The sequence below is a fragment of the Nylanderia fulva genome, unplaced genomic scaffold, assembly GCF_048542155.1.
Source record: "Nylanderia fulva isolate GAGA-0341 unplaced genomic scaffold, ASM4854215v1 Scaffold16, whole genome shotgun sequence".
Lineage (NCBI taxonomy): Eukaryota > Metazoa > Arthropoda > Insecta > Hymenoptera > Formicidae > Nylanderia > Nylanderia fulva.
Window position 1 is genome coordinate 166,513 of NW_028189835.1, and position 17,540 is coordinate 184,052.

Below are 17,540 nucleotides of genomic sequence, written 5' to 3' on the forward strand. Positions count from 1 at the left end.
GAATTTAAAAAATCTAAGAAAGTAAGTTTAGTAAAGGACATTTGAATCCACGATAAGACACGAACTATATGTAGATAGAATATAAATACGCGGAATGCATATACACACACACAATACATATATATATATATATATATAAAAGCACATACCTTCATAGTATTATACCTCCAAGTTTTCAAATGATCACCACTGTGAAGCTCCATTCGCATTAATCTGTTATTGGCAATACCCAGTAATTCATCTTTGTTCTTGCCAGTAAATCGCACGACAAAGAGCGAAATACCATATTCCGGAAGGGATTGCCAAGCCTTAATGTAATTCAGCTTTGCTTCAATAAGAGATAGGTCTTTGACGTTTGCGTGCGCTTCCAAGATCCTTTGAACCAACTAAGAACAAAAAAAAGTATTGATAACACTTGTCGATCTCTCGTTCATATAGATTTGTATGCGCAAAAGTGATTCATTACTTTTCCTTTGAATTTCTTTGCAAATCGGGACGCGACGTAGTCCTCTGGTATGATATCCAAAGCATTCGGATTGATGGCCGGTGCGGGTGCAGGCCTCTGCAGTTGTAGAAAAGCTGTGATACTGTTGACCTCGCTTTCGTAGGAAGCGTCAGCGAGAGTACGTCCCTTGGCCGCTAATCTGCACGCAGCCATCCACTTTGCGTATTGTTGTTCCTAGAATAGTAAAAGATATAATCAAATATGTACTCGCGCGCGTGAGTCCCAATCAAATACTTGGTCTTCATTTTTTTTTTTTACAAAAGCTTTTTAAAGCTCGAGTTATTTTATTCGTCTTATTTACAACTTACAATCCGTCTCAGACAGCACCAAGTCTAAAATTGGCACACAAGATCATTAAGAAATTTTTAAGACAGCTTTAAGAAATCTTATGATATCAAAAAGACATCTTAAAGATATCTTATGCGCTAATTTTAAACTTGGTGTTGTCTGAGGTATATATTAGCTTTATATGTCAATGCATATACATATACAGAAGCGACATTTAATATGAAATGGTGAAATGAATAATGTCGCAACTTGACAACATGTGCTATAGCGAGTTAATCCGCTTACGTTATCACATCTGATCCACATCTCAGTCATGCCTTCGGCACTGGGCACCTCAAGCCTGATACCGTAGCGTCCTTGCGACAGATGTACATCCGGGGTGACCTCGCAGCCGCGCAAATTGATCACGTAGACCGGTGATTCCGAACCGCTCGCCTCCTCCCTGTTCTTGTAGAGTCTCAGCTGAAGATCACGGCACGTGAACCAATAACGTTTGAAGGCCTTTAGCGTGAAACGCTTCGGCTTGAAGAACCGTAGCTCGTCGCAAAGCTCAGGCACCTGCGTGATGTCACTGGGCCCGTTACTGATATTGCTACCTTCCAAAGTCACTTGTAGATCCGTCAGGGCCGCGTCAATGTCATCTTCGACGGGTGAGGTCGCCCCGTTGCTATCGTACGTGGGCTGCGGCACGCTCGCCTGAAGATTAACTTGTACCTGCAAAGAGAAAAACGTAGGTGAGACACATATCGAGAGATATTTTACATTTTTTTTCTTCTCAATGCTCGCCGCACAAGTATAATATATAGGTGTATAAGATATACAAGATACATTTTGTGGGTCGAGGCAAAAGATGATTACATCTTGTCACGTGACGGCATTACGGTTACGGCAAAACACCGGTTGGCAAAGCAATCGACTTAAAGACGCAGTTATTTGCATGCGTTACGCATCGCGTGGGGTTCTTTTCTCGGAACAATGGGAATAAACATATCAAAAGAGAGGGAATAAAAACACATATCTACACATTGATAAAAGTAGAAGAAAAATTGCAAACTAAACGTATTTTTATCTATATAATATTTATATCAGTAAGTTGAGATGTTAAAAATTAATAAATATACCATTTTTTGCTAATTATATTATTTGCATAATTATTTAGTTACAAATACCTGCAGTGCTGCAAACATCAGCATTTCTTCTTCGGTGCAATCAATCTCCTCTGCGAGCAATTGCCACTTAGCCTGTTCGTAAATCATGTTGATGCGGACCGCGTCGGTCTTGGGATTCAAGTCATAAAAGGAATAGAATTTAAATTTTAGCCTGAGCGTGTCAAATTCGCGGATACCCTGTTCCATAATCGATAGAGAGGAGTCCAGCCAGGCGACGTTCATTCTTGCCCTCTCGATCAGACTCTTTGGCCTGATCAACTTTGTTCGCGTTTCTGGTGAAATTGACGTCGGACTCTGCGCCAAAGATTCTGACAATCCGCCGTTTAATGCCTCGAGACTCATAGTGCTGTTGTTGGCGTTGAAGGAGCCCGTGCTACCGAAACCGGAAGAATTATTGTTCCTCTTCCATGTTCCGGTATGCTGTAAATTTAGAAATAATGTAAAGGTCCACGTTATTAATGTTGCAAAAATATCAACCAATTAACTATCGTCATTGCACTATTTAGTTTTTATTTAATGTTGATATGTCATAAAAAGATTATGAACCAAAGTCTGGATGTAGAGAAACATGGGTTTTTTATCAATTATTTTTTATGACATCCATACTATAAAGCTTAAAAATAGTGACAGTTGTTTCAAAAAGGTTCAAATAGTTTGCAATGATTTGAATATGTAATAACCGAGTTTATAATAATTGCGAATGACACTTTGGATAGTTTGCGATAGCATTAAAATATTTGTGTTACATATGATAATTTTGGAATGAACGTTTTCTCGTCCAAGTTACAATTATCGCGGTCTCTTTCTTTCTTCATTCTCTTTTTATCCTACATTTTATATAGAGATGTCTATATATGAGTAAACCTACGGAGACGGGAGAGCTGATCGGTGTGCTGTGATTTCTGTTGTTGGATGTGACTGGCGCGCACATAAATGGACTGGATTGATCCAAGCTTCCCGTAGATCCTCTGGGACTCTGGCTAACTGGAATGAAGGTATTCGTGTCGGCCGGCACGTTCCAGTGACCGTTCTTCTGATTCTCGATCTTCTTCTTAGCCGGCAAGTCCTTCAAATTGTATTTCAAGTGATTCGGCTCGAGCGGCTTGCAGAACGAAAGCTCCTCCGGATGTCTAATACCTGCGGCAATATTCGCGTGTTAATCTCGTGTTTTATCTCGTGTTCATCTAGCTAGATTAAAGAGATACATTTATTATTTCTCTTCTAAACGAAAGGCAAAGTCGACGCAGTCATGGCATTCATTCCCCAGTAACATAGTAAGTATATTCTTATAAGGGAATCGAGTAATTGACGGACAAAGATCGCGTGCAACAGTACTTTGCATATTAAAGTCTATTTATAAATATGATACACACTGATATCGGTTGATGTTTATTTAATAGAATCGATCAAATGAACGATTCACATTTAATCACCGGTTATATAAATCTTTCTAACTTTTTCCAACGACAAAACATTAAATCGACATTAAACAATAAACCCATCAATTTCGTCAAATCAAAGGCTCGCGTATAATTATTTTCTTTCATACATAATTCTGGGAATTATTTTTAAGTCATTATAAAACACGAGATAAGCTGGTATCTCTTCTGGCATTTTTTCTATTCAAAAGTCAGCTTTATCCTCTCGACCGAATTATCGCGTTAACCCACTTCCTTGATTAAAAAGCCAGCTTAGAGCTTGGTGAATCGACAAGCCGCAATGGCTTGTGCAACCTTCGCGTGACTACAAATTTATCATTTCTATGTCTCAAGTATAATATTCCTGCTGATATAATTATACGCTTTAGAGAAGAATTGCGACGCACTTGTATGCAAAATACTATTGCAATTTATTTATTATGTGCATGTATATGTATCACTTATAATAAAATACAAGTGTATCTAATGTATTAATAAATAAAATACAAGTTTATTATAATAAATAAATCCAAAAAACTTTGTAATTTTTGTTTAAAAATCTGTCTATATAAAAATTACTTTATTATTCTTTCATATAATTATAGAAGTACTGCGAAATAAATTACACAACGTTATTTTGAAATATATTTGAAGTGTACAAAGTTCCTCATTTGTCAAAAATGTATATTCTTTAAACTGCCTATATTTTATTGTTATTCCAAGTAATTTTTTCTTATCAAAAACCAAAGAGCGCAACGTATACAAGAGACATCTTTTCTTTCCCAACTTTTACTTTCCTAACATATCTTCGTATCAATTTAAAAAAATATTTATTTCCCGTAATTGACGTTAACAGAGGCACGCGATTGGAGAATCTGACGTCACGCTTGTTTCTATTACTTGTTCTTAAATGAAGTTAATAGGTTCGCGACTCACCGAGTTCCTTGCACAAATTAATGACCGCGTTGAACGTCTTGACCGAAAAATCAACTCGACAATCGAGGCAGCGCATATCCGGCAACTGTACCCTTAGAGTTTTATGCATCGGCGTGAAATGCAATAATGCATCCGCTGCTACGCCGTATTGGTCCAGCGTGCTGCGAGTTCTGGTCAACCAATGATTTCGAGCCGGCCACCAAAGTGCATGATCCGACCAGTCCATTGCGATGTCTGCAAAAAGAGAAGAAAATGGATAAAAATTCTCAAACGAGGAAAAGACGATTGTCGTTCTTAGAATATCCTTTAAAATTAATATATTTCATTCTTTCCAGAATTAATAATAAATTATAATTCGTTTTACTCTCTCCTCTATTGTTGATTCGCGATAATCGATATCTTTTCAAAAATAATTTATAAAATTTTTATCAATGGAAATGTTTATTTTATTATATTAGTTAAGTTTTTGATTATGCTTAATTGAAAAATACACAAAGAGAGTTTTTTCTTGGAATTTACCCTGAAAATCTGCCAATCGTGAGACAATATGATAGCAAGAGTTTATCTGATTAATATTTTTATTACAATAAAAAATATTAATATCTACCACAATAAATATTAATCCAGAGAAACTCTTATAAAATTCTTCCACGATTACCATATAATTTTCAGGGTAGATTCTAAGAGAAAATCCTTTCCGTGTATAATGTAACAAGAATGAAAGAAATATCGAAGAATCTGAAAGTTTGTCGGCTGAAAGAATACTTAAAGTAGAGAATACGCAAAATGTTCATGAATTCCGAGCAAATATATTTAAAAACATGTATAGGTAGTAATGGACAAGTTCGAATACGGAAGACGAGAAGGGGTGTCGAATAACTCGAGGGTTTTGTCCCTCGAAACCGCAGGGAACAAGACGTGGAACATGAAGCAAACGAGCGTTTACACTTGGACGAAAAGTCAATTTTCACAGCTGTTCGCACAGCACCCCATATACCGTATATTTCCTATAAATGCTCCATTTAATGACTTTGGGGTACCGAAAATCTGTACAAGTTCCAACCCCGAGGGGATAGTTTAAAACTTTCATCATTAAGCTGCACACATGGGACCGCGATCAAAAGGAACCATGGTATAAATTAGTACAAAGTAGACTTAATATTGAAATATATAAATGAGAAGAAATATACGTAAATATAATTTATTAAAAAATTTTATATATATATATATATATATATATATATATTCTCTTAACAAGAAGCGGAAATAAAAATAAACCCAAGTAAAATCTGAACATGGATACGTCATAATCTTAAAATAGAGTAGTATGCAAAATATTTTGCATACAATCAAGTGGAATATTTTTTTATCGTTAAATCGGAAAAATGGCGCGTTTCGCGACCTGAATCGAATCGACAGCTGTGATCTAAAAATATTTCGCAAATTTTATCGCCGCGTGAGTAGAACCAGCCACTCGCTTGTTAACTGCTTGTTTTCGTACGCGTACGTTCGAATAAACAGCCCACGAGGATTTTCGCCTACACAACAGATGTACAAATTTATCTCTTGTGTCTTTCATTCCTGTTTCTATATGCATTTCCTCTCCGTTCCACTTTTAACCGTGACAATTGCGTTGCGCGATGAATACATCAAATAAAAATTGTCTATATTTGATATGAATTTCTCATATGCATATATGTATACGTATTGTATATATATGTCAAGAATATAAGTATTATTTGCATAAATCTAATGTGAAAAAACCCAAGTGTAATTACGATGACAATACTTTATGAATGATAAGCAATTAAAAATGAATTTTCTCTCGAATTTTATAGAGAAACTTAAGGAATTATAATAAGATATTATTTATTTCTCTATCTCGTTTTTTTTTTAATATTAATTATATTTTATTTCAAGTTTATTTGATTTAATTAAAAATATGTATACAATATGTAATATTACGAAAGTTGCAGTAAAAATCTTCTTCGATATTATTTCATAGAAATTTTTATGTTAAATATTTTATAAGTTGGTCTACTTTATTGATTGTATGCTGATAATTTTATATAAAAAAAAATTAAAAAATTATAAAATTTGCACGCTAAAATTTTTCATATATTTGAAGTTTTATTTTCGAGAAGATATTTCAGGTGATAGTATATGTATAGTTAATAAAATCTTTAATAAAAATACGAGAGACTAGCAGTTATCTATATTTGTATACACATTCTGCAAGAAAACATGAATAGAATATTAAAGTGCAATACATGTGACAGCACTCAACATGTAACATCAAAATTGAATGAGTAATGAAAACATATATGATTTTGAAGGAATGTGTAAGTAGAAATTTTATCCAATATACAACGTCTCTACAATTGCGTAAAAGTTTGTCATGCTTACATTAATAATAATAATAATAAAAAAGTCGCCGAATTATTTCTTGTTATGAATTTATATAATTGAATAAATTTTTAATTTTCTTTATTTTGTTATTCGCATAAAGTTCTATATTTTATTCGAAAATATTTGTATAATTGATATTTGATTTATTTTTACCAGTCTCTTGTGTGTCTAGTTTAATAAGCAGACTGATTTCTCGACTATGAGAGTACAGAACGGAAGCAAACGGTATGTTAATTGGTTGGACAAGAAAATGTTGGCGGCATAACAATAACGTGCTGACGTACATACACACGTCTACATTTCTATATACCGCTAGGAGCGGCATCGTGACACACAAATGGTGAACGTTTTCTTCCTACTGATTTTGTAATCCATATTTTCTAAGCCTCAGAAATACATCTAAGCCGCGAAATAATGCCGAGTCAAGATGTATATTTTTTATATTGAAAAAACAATATAAATATATACGAATATTTCTTCGTTTCATCCCTTTTTCAGTTTCTACTTTTTCATCATTATTCTTACTTACAGCGAATTCGATTGAATGCACCAGTGCGCACTGAGCGCATATAAAGATTTATCACACACAAATTCACAATGACACAAGTAATTAAAAAAAAGGAAAATAATTAATAGTAAGAGCTATTATTATTATTGTTCAATATGAATAATGATAATAATAGATTTTACTATTTGTGTCATTGTAAACTTGTGCATGATAAACCTTTATATGCACTCAGTGCGCACTGGTGCATCCAATCAAATTCGCTATTAGTTAGAGAATAAGTCAAAGTGGAAAGCGGAGAAATTTACGAGCCGATCTGTAGGTGCAATGATGAAAGATGTAAAATGAAGGCGTTGCCAAGTATAGATTAGATTTTTGCAGATTAGATTTGCTTTGAGACTCGCCTTCGTCCCGGTAGCAACGACCGCGATATTTGCGCATGACGCCTATTTATAATCCCTCTCAAGAGTACGAGGGATCCATGCTCGCGACACTCGCGACCGGGCACACGTGAAATCGGTCTCTGGCACGAAACAGAACGCGTCTGTTTTTGTTACGTCGTCGAAGTAGAGAGAAGAGAACGCTCTCGCGTAGGCGGTTTAGCATATGAAGTATCCAGGAGCCAATGTTTCCTGATACGACGAGGACGATTCTATTTTAACGTTCGCGCTTCAATCTCAAGAGTCTGGGTCTGGGGTGCGCAGGCAAAACGATCAATTTCTATTATGTATACATATGTCATATTCTCCACTTTTTACTCCTTTTACTTATTGTTAGCTTTTACTATGGCTACGATCGCGTATGATTTTATCCTACACAGAGAGATTTTTATTAGAGTTTCTCTCATTAATATTTGCCATAATCAAAAATTTATTAATAATTAATATTTAATATCTACGTAATAAGATATAAAATATGTTCGATTAATTTTACTGTGTATGTACATATTAATATTTTTTATTGTGGTAAATATTTTGTTTAATTAGAAAAAAACATAAAATTGTTATTATATTTGCCATGATTTTCAGGGTAAATCACTTTTCTAAACGCGGACTTTAAAACTGAAACACGCAAACTGCGAAATAATTATTAATCTTTTTTCTTTATTAATTACATGGAAATCTCGATAGATCTGAACCTCAACATTGCGAAGTTTTGTGTGACGAGAACATCCGTAAACGCGTCTAAACACAACGAAAAGGCTGAAGGCTTATGGAGGGCACGTGCAGCCTATGTAAACTCCGCAGGAGCGTTTACAAACGCTGTACGAAATAAGGAGGGTGAGCTTTAATAAGAGAACAAAGCGGAACGCGCACGTAGCCGCATATAACATCCCCTTTTCCTCTTCAACGACAAATGTTAAGCGGAAGTTGGCACATCAAATTATGCCACACAATAATGACGCACTCGTAATCGTAGGTATTATATACATATATATATATATATATATATATATATATATATATACGACCTATAATAAGAATTGTACTCATTTCTCCCATTCCTTATCCCAATTCCAGTACGGAAAGCAAAAGAGCTTTCACGTATGCACTCTCTTCATCTCGCGTGATGAAATGTGAGATATTCAGCGTTGGAAAGGAGTTGGAAGGACACGTGCTACTCAACTGTTTGTCAAGATCGAGGGAGATAGGGATGCTTCCCTCAGGGCTAAATCGAGCAACCGGATCAAAATGGTATACGGAATAATCATTTCAACGCTGCAATTAATGAAAAATATGAGCCAATTGTTGCGCTTTCACCGTCACAAATAAATATATTACTTATTATCACAATGTCGAGATTGTTTTTGCACATTCTTCAACATTTCATATACCCAATATAAAAAAGAAAAAGTATAGACAAGAGAAAATTAAATTAAATTTATCTTTGTATGTAATGACCTTATTCAACGAGGATTTATATAATGCACTTTGTCAAAATGCGAGATATGATATTACACATTTTTAATTTCTTTTTATCCTAAATAAAACCTTAAACATCCTAGTCATTCATGTTTGAAGAAGTTAATAAATATATAAAAAAGAAACAATTGATAATTGTATAATTATACAATATCAAATTGTATCGAATAAAATAAAGTGCAAAATAAATTAAATATGTATATGTATAGAGGAGAGATAATGATTTGTATTTATTTATATATTATAACATGTCATAAAGTGTACCAAAATTAGCGCAATGAAATCATAGTACGTTTCTAACGTGATAATTTAATGTGCAATTGTAAATTTATAATGTGTAATTAAATATCTTTTTCGTTAAAAAAAATAAATAAATAAAAAGGGTTGGAAATCCGAGTCTACCCTTCATATTTCTCATTCCTCCTCGTTTCAAAGTCCAAAGCGTTTTGAACATCGTCGAGTCACCCCCTTATGATGCACAAAGGCACACATATGTTTGTGGTGCTAGACCTTGTGTTGGCTAGAACTTACACAGTTCCAATCCTTTTGGCTGCGACTTTATAAACGCGAAACTTCAAATAACCATAAAATCAACGAAATAAAATCTTGATTTAAAAAAATGAGAAAAAAGCATTATAATTTAGCAATTTTGTTAAAAAAATAAATTATTCCCGTTATTTATTTTAATATTTATTATTAAAATAAATTATCTTTGTTGTTAATAAATTGTGTATGCAAAGATAAAAAAATCTCGAATCAAAAAATTATTTCTAATTAACTTTTATTTTTTAATATTTATCCATAACTATAAACTTAATCTATATTCCACATTATCCACAATTACAATGTAATATAATCAAAAACATATAAGCGATTAGGCTAAAAGATTATTCAGTCAGCAGTACAGACGAGAGATATGCAAATTGGCAGACCTGTTGCTCTGCCTCTATTTAAACCGAATCCCCCTTTAATCGGATTTTCACGATACAAGCGATTGAGGAGGGGAATACAATCGCTTTGATCGATTATGTTGTTAGTGATGTAACAGCAAGAATGCGTAAACTTACTAATATGCATCGACTTTATCATCCAACTATGTATATCACATATATAACTATATAATTACATCACAATACTCTATCTTATGCGTATTAATAAACTTTACATATACTTCTTCCTTACATACACACACATATGCAATTTAATTAAAGAAATTTATTAAAATAAAAAACTTAATATTTTTAAAAATGAGAAATAAAGAAAACATTAGACGCATTTAATTAAATTTCGCCGCAAAAGCCAATTTGTCAAACAAAATACTCGTCATAAGGTTCAAAAGGTAAGCAAATGAAGTTTATCGTGTATGAAAGGTCAGTCAGCAGAGAAAAGGGAAGAATTTACGACGATAAAAAAACATTTGCTTTCATATGCTGGCTTAATTGCTCTAAAATAAACGCTGACTCAGGTTCGACGCCTTTAATTCGGCTTAATCCATTTGTAGCGCCGCGATACGTAGCTCCAGATGTACCACTCGTAATTTAATATCATGCGAGACGAAAGATCAGCCGCGAAATGATCAGTTCGTTTTCAAGAGGCATTAAGAAAGCATCGTTACAACTTGGCACCGCATAGCTAGATAATTAATTCAATAAATCAAGAAATATATTTTAGATTACTTCATTTCGCTATTCAGGTAAAATTTCATCGTCATATTAAAATTATTTATTGTTCGCATTATTTGTTATTCATATATACCTGTATTATAATATGAATAACAAATAATGCAAACATTAAATAATTTTAATATTATAATGCGGATACAATTTTATTTGCAGCATGTGTATTTACTGCATATGATAATAATTTAATATTTCTGCTATTTGAAACATATATTTATGTAAACGTAAAAAGCGAAATCTTGCTCGTGAGAAGCATATTATTATACGAATCACACGTTTATAAAAATCATACGTTATCGTGCAACATGCGACGCGGATGCAACTTTTATGAGAAAGAAAGATATGCTTGTTTAACAAGTGTAGACAAGTTTTTATCAAAATTGTAGTAATTGGAGCTAATTTGAATGTTTATTTCATCTCGTCCCCGTTAGTCGGGAATATAACAGTCTGTTATACTTGAATATAATTGCATAAGCAAGACACAAAATATGATTATAATAAAAATGTATGAATGTTGCAAATTTTGTAGTTTGTTGACTTTTTAGAAGCCAATTAAAATAATTTACATATTAAAACATTAATCATATATACTGGTACTAAAATTTTAAAAATTATAAAAATGTGGTTAATCAATTTGAATTTTGAACGATTCGTTTATTAATAAAACCGTGTAAGACTCCATAAGTAATCCAAGTATCACATGGTATCAATTGATCGTCCTCTCATGTGCAACAGGTGTCTATTTAATGCACCTTGCGTCGTCGTGCATTGGAATCACTAGTTTACTAAAATATAGATTTAAACATACATACATATACAGTATTATGATCAAGAAGGGGATAATCAAATACATAAAAAATGCATGCAAAAAATAAAAATTTCTTCTGATTAAAGCTTTTCTTTTTCATTCAAATATTGGTACACCTATATGAGACGTATGTACATATATATACTTATTTTATATTATATATTTTTGATTTATTTTTTTCAAATAGAAGCTCTTCTTTAGCATTAATATAATATTATGTGGTCGAGTTTATTTTTTGGGAAAAAATTAATTAAAATAAAAAAAATAAAAATTAAATATATGTATAGAGAAATAAGAGCATCATACAAAAATGTACCTTTTTTATTTCCATATCTCTTGAATGAACAAGTTACGATAAAACGTGATTGTTCGATACAACGTCGGTAAATGAGAAAACGCAAAGCAAAACGCGATGACACTATATACCTGTACAAGACTTCCTCCGTGCAAATAAATGAACATGTATGCTGAATTTAATTAGCCAGTCAAAGCTGTAACTGTTTCGTTACTGTCGTTCTAGAGACTTCGTCATCACCATCATCCTCATGTCATATATAATTACAATACATAAAATGTAAAATATATAGTATGTTCAATTAATTTTACTATGTACGTATAGTAAAATTTACTATATACGTATTAATATTTTTTATTGTAGTAAATATTTAATCAGAGAAACTCTTATTAAAATTCTTTCAATACCATGTTGTCCTATAATTATCATGATTTTTATAGGGTAAATTCTAAGAGAAAATTCTCTCTGTGTATATTCCTTTTCTCGATAGTCTTCGTCTTTTTCAGAGATTGCATATTTCGTTTAATAATCAATCTTTTTTTAAGTAATAAACTATAATAATTATAGGGTAATAAAAAAAAGTAAAATAAGAAATAGGAAAAAATACCATCATCTATCATTCATTCACCATGTAGCATTTAATATTGATAAAATTAAAATTTTTTATAACTAGGATATGTTTTTGTTTAGTATTTTCTTTACAGTACACTTCACGGAAGCTCTACAAAAGAGAAAAAAAAATAAAAAATGAGTTCAGAGAACGAGAAAGGATATTTTCCAGCTGTTGAATGTTTGCGTTATCTAATCAAATTGTGCACAATAAGATTAAAATATTTTCTCAGCAACGCCTATCTTGCAAGAGATATCTAATCACAAGATAGAGTTATATGATTTTATTATGTAAAGTAGCACGATCGTTATATTTTTTTAGCAATACAAGTTTGTTTTGAAATCTACTTAACGGTTGATGTTTCTAATAAAAATCAAACATCAGCAAAATCATTAATTTAATGAAATACAATAACTTAAAAAATCGTTCATCATAAATCATACTAGTTTTTAGATTTTGATATTGAAATAAGTTTTAATTAGTTATCTGATAAATATTTGCGCCATTTATATACGTAAGATGTAGTAGATTTATATTAAAAATAAATATTTATACACACACAATTTTCTCGCAATATTTTTATCAATTAAAAACTACGAGTTTCACTAACGTGATCGATAATGAAAAGCAAGCAAGTGAAAATAGTTGTCTTTAATCGAGTTATAAGAGAGAAAGACTGTACTGGCATTTCCGAAGCATAAAAGACTATCATAGTTTATCGACGATAGAATCGGGTCAAGAACACTCCTTCCGTTCGATATTCGTTATCCGTGAAATAATCGATACGAGAATTTTATGAGATTCAACTTCGGAAAAAATAAAATATTCTCAAAATTTCTAAAGGAAGATAGATTTTTGCTTTTTTCAGGATGGATCCGAAGATTTGTTTCACTGATCAAACTTTTTGTAAGAAACAAATGTTTGGATACATATAATTTGGTAAAACCCCGCTATAATATTGCGATGTAGGAACAATACAAAATGATGTAATCGATGGCAAATGCTACAAACATCAGACAGGCATCGCTTAAAAATACGCGAATAGGTGGGAAGATTAATGATGACTACAGATGACGACGTAGGGATGTATCGATTTGGTGAACGTAGGCCGATAACAACACGGGTGTGTCTAACAAATTAGACCAATTAGACGCAGTTGCGCAGATAGGAACCAACTTTTTCAACAGTTTTTTTCAATACAACTATTTTTTTAATTATCAGAAATAAAATTGTATAGTATATTGGATGAAAAATCAAACAGCACATCGCATGTTAAGAAAATTTCGTAAATTTTGAGTAAATTTTTAAAGCAATAGAATATAAAAATGTTGCATAGAGAGTTGATTTTTTTCCAACTGACATAACTAACATATGTCTATATTATGTAAGAATCTCCATCTCAAAGCCTATCAAATAATTTGGGGTTTAATGTGTTATTTATTGAAGTTAATCGCTTCTAATCAACCTCTAATTTTTTTTTGAGAATGTCTCTGTCTCTCAATTAACAGCAAACTGGATTATGTTCTTTCTCCCTTTCGATGAGCTCTTAATCATCCTTTTAAAATACCTCAGAAGTTGTAAAATTTTTCGAAAAAGAGAATTTTATCTAACGATTATTTCAAACTCTTCTGAAAATGGAATGTTATATTCGTAGAGGCGTTTATTATATATTCACATTTAATTTAGAGATAATACACAAACGACAAAAAAATAGATTGAACCAACATTTAAATTTAATTGCGTGCGGAATAGTATTTACATATATTACTATATAATATTATTATCTATGCTTCAGGCATATAAAGTGACGTGCGTGTGCGTCGCCCACATGTGATATCATACGAGATGAAAGATTGCAGGAAGTACTTTTACATAATCCTACGTATTACAATGACGCTCTTATGCTTCTCGACCAAAGCTCCTGTACCTTTTCCACCTTTTGAAGTGAATAAAGAATCGCTGCGCTATTCGTAAAAAAATTATATTCATTGCAACATGGTGATACAATAAGTGATTATATAGATTTATTGTTAGATCAGCACAAGAACATTCGAAAAGTTAAAATTTTTTTCAAATCTGTTTAACTATAATTTCATCAAAAATGATACATTTTTTTATATTTTTACACGGAAAGATTATATGTATATAATATGGTATTTTATAAGAGTTTCGTTGATTAATATAAGATATAAAATATGTTCGATTAATTTGATTATATGCATAGTAAAATTGACTATGTACTTATTAACATTTTTTGTTGCACTACATATTTCCATGATTTTCAGGGCAAATTCTAAGAGAAAATTCTCTTCGTGTATATAACTTCATATTTTATCGTAAAGTTATTGGAATTTATAAAATGTTTAAATTTGTTCTATAAATATAAAACTTTCTGAAAATAGTTAAAAAGACAACACATACGGAATGGCGGCGAAAGAATCCCATAGCACGACAAGCGAATAGTTACACATGTGCAATTACGCGGATGACGAGGGAAGGCGAGAACGGTTGAGAGCGCGGTTACAGAGAGAGAAAAGGATGCCGAGAACCAGGGGAAACAAAAAAAGAGACTCCTACAAAGGGAGGAAGACGAACGAGCGGTAAAAGCGAACCGAGGGCGACATAGAGGGCGACATAGAGGGGGCGGAAGGGACGACAATAAATGTCAGAACAACGACCTCGCGGTGGCTGGTCGACCAGCCCAGACAGATCGACCATTGTGAACAAAATCCTCATCGCGACGCACAATTCGAGATTATCAAAAGTTTCGTCTTACCCCAAACAGAGACACATCGACATATTCAGTGTCCAGCAGACTCGATGAAAAAAATTCCCCGACCTTTTAGTATTATTTTTTCCAAATACATATATCATTTGCATATATCTATACGATAAATCAATTCAATGTTCAATCATGAAATCCGTATTGAGATATTTTTGTCAGCAATGAAAAGGTTCGGAAGTTGAAACAAAAATTTTCATCAATTCTCTCCGCGTGAGAGATATGTATATATTATAAAAAAAAAAAAAAAAATGCAAATAAATTGCTAGTAAAAAAATGAATGAGTTTGAAATTGATGAAAGAATTGATATCTCCGAAGTGGTGAACAAATATCGCGTTTGCCTCGAGGTGGAAACTTGATGGCGCGTGAAAAAAGATATTCGCGGAACGATTACAAAACGATTACGTAGTCTTATTTCTGATTTTGCACGATATAGTTTTCCTCGGATCTCTCCCTGCAGCAAGTCGGAGTAAGAAATATGGCGTCATACGATAAATTTGGTTTATGGCGTCTGTTGCTCTCCTCTCCTCTCCTCTTCAGCCCTTTCGAAGAACTGGGTCACCAGTAATATATTTATAGAAAGGGGGTTCCTCGAGGGGGTAAGGAGATGACTAGCAAGTCTGGAGAGATATTATTGGATTCACGCGATACTATAGTCACGGATCTTTGTATCTTCTTCAAACAAATCACTGAACGCGCTGGCTTAAAAAGGTCAACAGACGGTAGAAGACTGCCTCAAGAATGTCTTCTCCATCTGGCACATGCAAGTCAAAATGTACTTTTATGATTATTTTCTCTGAGAACGCACGACAATGTAAACACACAAATCCAACTTAATTAGACCGCTTTAAAAACCTAGCAATATACATATATATATATATATATATATATATATATATATGTACAATTACCATCGTTATGCGAATGCTTGCAAATTTTATAATACAAAACTTTATAATGACAACATGACATTAATATAGATATTAATTATAAATTATAGTCTTTTAAAAAATGACATATTTAACAAGGAATTTATTTGAAATTCATTGCTGTGTCTTTTCCATATAGACCGCCACAATTTGTTAATATTTTAAATTAAATTTGTCTAAATTTGCATTTCTCATTATTATGCGTTCGCAATCTCATTCTGATTATACTGTCAAAAATATGTAAATTGTATAAATATGTATATATTTTCATTAATATTTATCGTGCAGTTTTACACTTATTATTTATTTAATTTTATATATTTTTATGTAATATACAATATATTACATATTTTTTTCCAGTGTAGTTTGGTCCTTTAATACGCGCGAGAAATTGATTATGGAGGCTGGATGAGGGAATTTAAAAGCGGGATCGCGAGACAAATTGATTTCACTCTCGACGGCGACCGTCACAAAAGATATCCCGACCGTTTTTCGTTACAAAACCGCGCGAATAGAGAGGAAAGCGAGCGGAAAAGGCAAAAGAGAATGAGGGAAGGGCGAAGGGTTTGAGGGAAGAATGAAAATAGCCGAGAGGGAGTCGAGCGCAATTAGTCGCTCCACGGGAAATGCACGCGGTAATGAGACACGGATTCGCGCGCACTTCCGGTACGTCGAGTATAATTTCATCGCGTGTGACTTCGCTTTCTCGTCAACAGAACAAGACCATTCTTTTCGAGACATTGATTACGAAAATTATTGTTCCTAAGGTTGAAATCAAGTGTAATTTGTGTGCAGTGTTTGTTGGTATATCTAAAGAAAATTATATGTATGATCATCTAGATAAAACTTTGACGTTATCTTATCTTTATATAGATAATAAAAATATGCATCTTAGATTTAAAAAAAGTATTATCCTTAGTAAATTGTCTAGAATAAATTTTCAGATAATATTGATTTAGAATCGCGATTTGCTAACAAAGTATATAAGATAAATCTTTAAATTTAATATCTATATAGTTATTAAATATTGCAATTGGTTGATATCATTCCAGAGTAACTTTCTATTATTTTTTTTAGTAAAAGGAAATGTAAATATTTTCCCAAGACATTAGCACCCCATTGCGAAAAGATCGCATTCGAGAATGTTATGTATATGCATAGTAAAATGTGCGGTTCTCGTAAAGACCTTCATAAAGTGTTGCGAGAATACGAGTAGTAACCTTTTCCAGTTTGCGCGGGAAACGAGTGGGAGAAAGGAACCAACACTGTAAAACATATATTTGC

At 32.7% G+C, this 17,540-nt stretch overlaps 1 protein-coding gene across 1 annotated transcript in view; it reads right to left on the minus strand.

Moving 5' to 3' along the window:
• Positions 1-17,540, minus strand: part of LOC114942432 (unc-112-related protein) — a 36,610-nt gene that overhangs the window by 1,431 nt on the left and 17,639 nt on the right. Inside the window, exons 2-7 of the mRNA XM_029317797.2 lie at positions 4,317-4,550; positions 2,831-3,099; positions 1,963-2,382; positions 1,079-1,507; positions 467-679; positions 150-386 (exon numbers count right to left, since the gene is read on the minus strand). Coding sequence (XP_029173630.1) covers positions 150-386; positions 467-679; positions 1,079-1,507; positions 1,963-2,382; positions 2,831-3,099; positions 4,317-4,550 — 1,802 coding nt within the window. The remainder of the gene's footprint in view (positions 1-149; positions 387-466; positions 680-1,078; positions 1,508-1,962; positions 2,383-2,830; positions 3,100-4,316; positions 4,551-17,540) is intronic.